The following is a 6,027-nucleotide window of genomic DNA, read 5'->3' on the forward strand; positions in this document are numbered from 1 at the left end:
GGTACCAATTACAGACAATATGGTTTTAGAACCTTGAGTAATTTCTCCCATTTTTTGTTATGTTTAGAGCGAACACTCCACAGCTGAGCTCTTACAGAATGTGGTGTGACTGCTTGTTTAATGAGAGAGGTCACTCTGATGGGTTTCCTCTTTGCTCCATTACTGAGTTACCTGTGCAGGCTGGTCTTAACTACAGTATACCAACAAATTCTCTAATATGATCAAAATAAAAATCCTCTCTTGATGCACACAACAACGGGTAAACAAGCTCGATTCTTCTATGTCAGTATCGATAAAGTGACGATTATTTCTCCAGCTCTCAAAGTGTATATTTCCCATTATGAAACACAAAAACAATGTATTAAGTCTGATACATCAAAACAATTGCTAATGTTGTAGCAATACATTTGTGTAATGATGCTACACTAGTCATGGTCACTTACGTTGCTGGTAACTATATAAGTACAGTAAAGCAGATTATGTATGGTGAAGAGATACTGTCACTCTGCATTCAAGAAATACTGAAGACAGTTATATGTGCCAGGGTTAAGCAGTTTTCCTTTCATATGACATGAACTTTGAACGACTAATTAGCTATAATTCTGTCACCATAACAGTTCCAGGTATGATTTTGAAACAAATTTAGAGATTATTTATTCTATCCTACAGGTATTATAGCATTAATGTATGCACATTTGTAATTACATTTTCATTAAACATTACTATGTCATATTTTATGTGAGCAACAATTGCACTAAAGGTTTTAATGTGCAGTTATTTTATTCACTTTGTCATACAGATTAACACAAGAATCTCGTGTCATCTCAATATTCTTAAAAATGTAACAATATTATGAAAACGATAGTTGCTACTCACCATATAGCGGAGATGTTGAGTAGCAAATAGGCACAACAAAAAGACTGCCACAAAACAAGCTTTTGGCCACCAAGGCCTTTGTCAAAAATAAAAACACGCACGCACACACACACACACACACACACACACACACACATTTTGAGAAAGACCTTTTTGGCTGAAAGCTTATTTTGTGACAGTCTTTTCGTTGTGCCTATCTGCAACTCAGCATCTCCACTATACGGTAAGTAGAATCTATCTATTTCATAATACTGTTACATTCCATACTGGAGCTTTCATTGTTTTATTCTTAGAAATAATACTATTAAAATTACAATAAAACAAAACTGTTAATATTAAAACATTCATGCTTTTTATTTACTTAAATATTACAAATTAAAAATAAAGCTGACTTGTACACGCGATGCTTCTCTCTTGGATAAGATAAATTTATGCCACAATATTCCACTCACAGTCTTCAATAAAATAATATTACCAAAACTATAAAATATAAAACTTGACAACAGTGACTATGATATTTACAGCAGTGCTTCAAGGCTAACTGACAATATAAAATGCTAAAAATGCCCAGTGAAAAATGTGAATGTTCACACACTATTAATACAAACAATTTATTTCAGGAAATAATTATTTTGTTGCACAGTGACAGAGTCTGAGTTACATTCATCAGGAGAGCGCAAATGACATGGAGATGTAAATTCTTTGTTGGCTACAACCTCTTCTAATGACTCACCAGCATATGATAGAAGGGGTGAAATTTCACATATGGGCTTGTCACCTGTGTTATATAAAATTTTACCCCCTGCATTTTTAATATATGAACAATGAAGGGCAAGAAGATCATTACGCGCTGTTGTAGGAGTATCCTTCTGAGCAGCATCTGAATTTTTGATAGCACTGAATTCTCTCTCTCGCTCCACCTCCCATATTACAAATTTGTCAGTAAACTGAAACACATCAAAGATAAATTTCTCCATTTTTATACCATTTGGCTTTTCTGGCTTGCAGGAATTTCCCTGTGAATCAACAAATGGAATCTTTTTCTTTGCAACATGTAACTGTAAGTTAGTTTCATGATCAAATGCAACTTTACGAAGAAACTGGGTTGTGAAGAAGTGATTGCAAATATTACCTGCTCTGAATGTTAAGTTACCATCAGCATTTCTCTGTTGTGCTGTCTTTAATGTTATTTCACTATATTCAACAACCTGATAACGTCCATCCACCTGACAAACAACACCTACAGGTTCTTCTGGAAATGCTTTTTCAACTACTTTTGCACCACATTCTGCACCCTTCAGTACACAGTAACCAATGAAAATAGGATCTGCTACTTTAATTAAGATGTTATCCACACCATGAGCATTAAGGTACATAATACCCCTTCTCTCCATGTCCTCTAGTATTTTGTTATCTTTCAGTGCACGATAAAGTCCTCCATTTCCGTCTGGTGACATTGATAGTTTATATTTCTTGTCCATGATTATTTTCCCTTGAAATGTGAAGCTTGGGAGGAAACCTTGTTCGAACATGACAACATTCTCTCTCTTCAATCCAAAATAGTTATTTCTGTCAAAGTAATCTAGAGTAGGCTGCATTGTAGCTTCACTTGTCATAATATACCATATAATGTGATTGTACACGCCAGTTCTGTCAAATGCAAGCTTCTGCAGCCTCCGTATCCTTTCAGCCTGAATCTGGTACAACGATTTATGAGATGGCAGGCCTACGTCGTGCATGCCTTTTGGGTAAGGCACACCTAGCCTGGTGCCATGACCACCTGCTAAAAGCAAAACCCCGACCTTACCCGCAGATATCTGCCGGAAACCTTCGTCTTCAAACTTCTGAAGATCACCAGGACTTGTCCTAAGAACGCTGCCGTATAATTCTGCCGGTACTGGCTGCATTCGATCGTCTAATTTTGCTTGATCTTCTGCTAAAGTTTTTTTGAAACATTCTATTGCCACTGGAATGTCAATTTCTTGCAACTGTGTCAAAAGTTCGGTCCTTTCCGCATCTGACAGTTCATCCCAAAACTGTAGGATATGCCCCTGACCGTAGCTGGAGAGTTCTTCCTTAATTTTTGTCAGGTCCTGCATTGTGATCGGTGACAGTTACTAACACAACACCACAGCTGAAAGGAAACGTTCGATGCCAATATCCCTGTCGAGCACCATGTCACGCCGACAAATGTTCCGAAGACCACATAATATCAACCATGAAATCCAACTGCAAAGACCACAAAACTTACACTTCTCGCTGGGTAGCAACTTGTACAACTCACTGTCATCACAAACAGTGTTTCTTCTAAAACAACTCTTGGACAGAAACAGCGCCGGATGTGTTACCGAAACGATACTCCTCTTCTTTCCTCGGACTGCACACCTATATAAGATACAATCGTAAACATCCTATCTCCATTCATACGGGACTCTTGAGGTACAAATCGTAAACATTCTTATCTCCCTTCATACGTGGCTCTCACTTGACAACAAACACTAGCCTCGCGCGTCCTAAGTCCAAAGATAATACTGTAGAGAAGCAGCCCAAACCCACCCACCTGATACGATAGGTTCTTGAACTCACAATCAGTGAGCTCCCATGAGATAGTGTCAGTCTCAGGACACTGATTAAATAAACTGCAACGTAACATATTGCAAAATCTAACACTTTATAACTGAAGTGAATCATACGGTTGTGTGTACCAAAGTACACATGAAATACTACGGTAACTACAACTATGATGGCAGGCGGCAGCACTGCCCTCACGGAATTACCGGCAAGTTTGAACAGGAGGGTGCCAAACAAAGCGATTAAACTTCTAATTATGAGCATCTCTGCCATTTTCGTCATAGTTTTTCGGAAGAGTTCTTTGCGTTGCTTGCTTATGTTATAGCACTGTGATTCCAGAAAAATACTTCCTGTTGAATCAGTGCTAATCCTCACGCCCGTTAATTCTTTGGAATGAAGTTCGATTTAGTCTTACTTCGGCTCTCTTGTAGTTTTGTAACGAGTGCTAAGAAGCACCAGCAATGACTAGACAGGCAATCCATTCTGCCCTCTAGTCTATGTACATTGTCAATCTGCATAGCAGATACAGCCAGTGGCGGCAGTCGTGTAAGGGCACAAGAACATGTTAACACCCTAACTTTTGACACGTTTCGGCGTCATAGGTTATTTTTCTATGAATGCTGTTTCACGTGATGTATGTGCGATAATCAGAAATACACGGCGCTAAATGAACTGCGCTTTGCTATATTGCTGCTCCTCTAGACTACGTGAAACTTGGCATGAGGGTTGCGATCGCACCTTCAATTGTGCACGTTTGAGGAGCTCGCATGCGCAACTGGCGTGACATAATTGCCTAATGAGCCAAATACGTACAGATTTGCCAAACAATGTGCACGCACGGTTCATGGTGTGCACAGCTAGTACCTTACCACTGAACTACCAATTTACGTCAATACTACAACTTGATAGCTCACTACAACAAACTTTATCCCCGTTCGCTTCGCATAAACCCCACTAAATTTTAGCACACTCCTCAGATATGCTAATTCTCTCACTATGTAGTAAAATTAGATCTGACAACAGCATGTGTTACAGTTATACTGATAGAAAAACCTATTTTTCAGTATTATGAAAGAGATATAACATATTAAATTTTGGTTTTTATCATACGTAATCCCTTTGAAGCACTGAGAACCATAAAGTACATCATCGTCGATTGTGAGACAGTAGCATTTATTAAATTTTCTGATATCTATTGAGTTTTTGGTGGTTCAGGTTTATCTACGCTGTAGGCCCATATTGTGTATATGAACATTCACGAAAAGCTATCTCACTGGTTTCTTTGACATTCAGTTAAATGTGGGATCGACGACGGTGTGGCTTTGGCCCCTTATGGTTTTCAGCGCCTGTTTTCTGTTCTAATGAAGTGATGCTTTGTGTTTGGAACTTTCGTGGATAGTGTCAACATGAACTCTGTTGAATCTGTTTTAAGTGGCAACAGAAAAGAAAATTACCAGGAAAAGTTAGCAGCAAAGAATTAGGGTAAGAAAGTCTGATTTTGAGCCTGCAAGTTAATTCGTTAACCAAAACGTATATTAGGAATCTTGTACAGTACATTTGTCTGAAAAAATAAAAAAGCAAAAAAACTCGCACTTACACAAAAAAGCAATATTATACTTAATTATGTGCAATATAACAAAATTATCCAAAAACAATTCTTTCTTTTTTCAGACAAGTTATACATATTATTACTATTATTATTAGTGTTATTATTATTGGCAATGGCTGTAATACTGTAAATGTGTCGATAAGCATAACTATTATGCAGGAGATGCTATTAATTTCACACTCTTATATTTATCTGCGAAAAATAGCTATTAGGATAATTACTGGTTCTGCATATAAAGCACACTGTAAACCATTGTTCTGTGAACAGAAAATCATGACTTTTATAAACTTATACATATACTATGTTCTAATTTATACGAAGAAGAAATTACCAGGAACAAAAAGCAGAGAAAATGTACATAGCCACAATACAAGAAGGAATAGGTACCTCTATACCTTGCCACAGATTGTCAAATTCACTCAACAGCTACGAAATCATGTGGTATAAATTATTTAACAATCTTCCTCAATCTGTTCAAGAATTACCTGAACAATTATTCAAACAAACAATTCATGACTGGCTAGTCCTCCACCCACTCTATGATATAAGAGAATTTATCAACTATAATATAATACTATAATGTTAACAACAAACCTGCGCTTTCTATCAGAAGGAAGTGCACATGAAATTCTTCCGGGTCTCAGGCTATTGTCAATAGAGTTTATTAGTTAACGACAATACTTACATGGAATCGACAACGGCGTAGATAAAAAAACTGAGACGTTTATATGTGAATTAATGAGTTTAAAACTGTTTGCAGATACCCAAGTTTCAGTAATCTTCGAGCAGACTGATAAGATTATCATACAGGATACTCATTAATGACAAAATAACGCAGAATACTCGTGACAGTTTACTGAAGAAGGACAAGAATTCACCGGTATGTTCAGTAGGTAGGTTATTTGCATTACTTTTTGAGAGATGTAGGGGGTAATCAAAGATTACTAGCGGGATGTTTGAAACAGGGGCTG

At 37.2% G+C, this 6,027-nt stretch overlaps 1 protein-coding gene across 1 annotated transcript; it reads right to left on the minus strand.

The window, feature by feature from the left end:
• Positions 1-1,205: 1,205 nt before the first annotated feature.
• LOC126284970 (UDP-N-acetylhexosamine pyrophosphorylase-like) lies at positions 1,206-3,669 on the minus strand. Its single transcript, XM_049984248.1, has one exon. It carries the CDS (start codon positions 2,973-2,975, stop codon positions 1,488-1,490), a length of 1,488 nt encoding a protein of 495 aa, XP_049840205.1. The 5' UTR covers positions 2,976-3,669; the 3' UTR covers positions 1,206-1,487.
• Between the last annotated feature and the right edge of the window lie 2,358 nt (positions 3,670-6,027).

The sequence above is a fragment of the Schistocerca gregaria genome, chromosome 8 (genome assembly GCF_023897955.1).
Source record: "Schistocerca gregaria isolate iqSchGreg1 chromosome 8, iqSchGreg1.2, whole genome shotgun sequence".
Taxonomy (NCBI): Eukaryota; Metazoa; Arthropoda; class Insecta; order Orthoptera; family Acrididae; genus Schistocerca; species Schistocerca gregaria.

What these genes read in the sequence shown, in the direction of transcription:
- LOC126284970 (XM_049984248.1), bottom strand. Translation starts at nt 2,975, where the DNA reads ATGCAGGACCTGACAAAAATTAAGGAAGAACTCTCCAGCTACGGTCAG.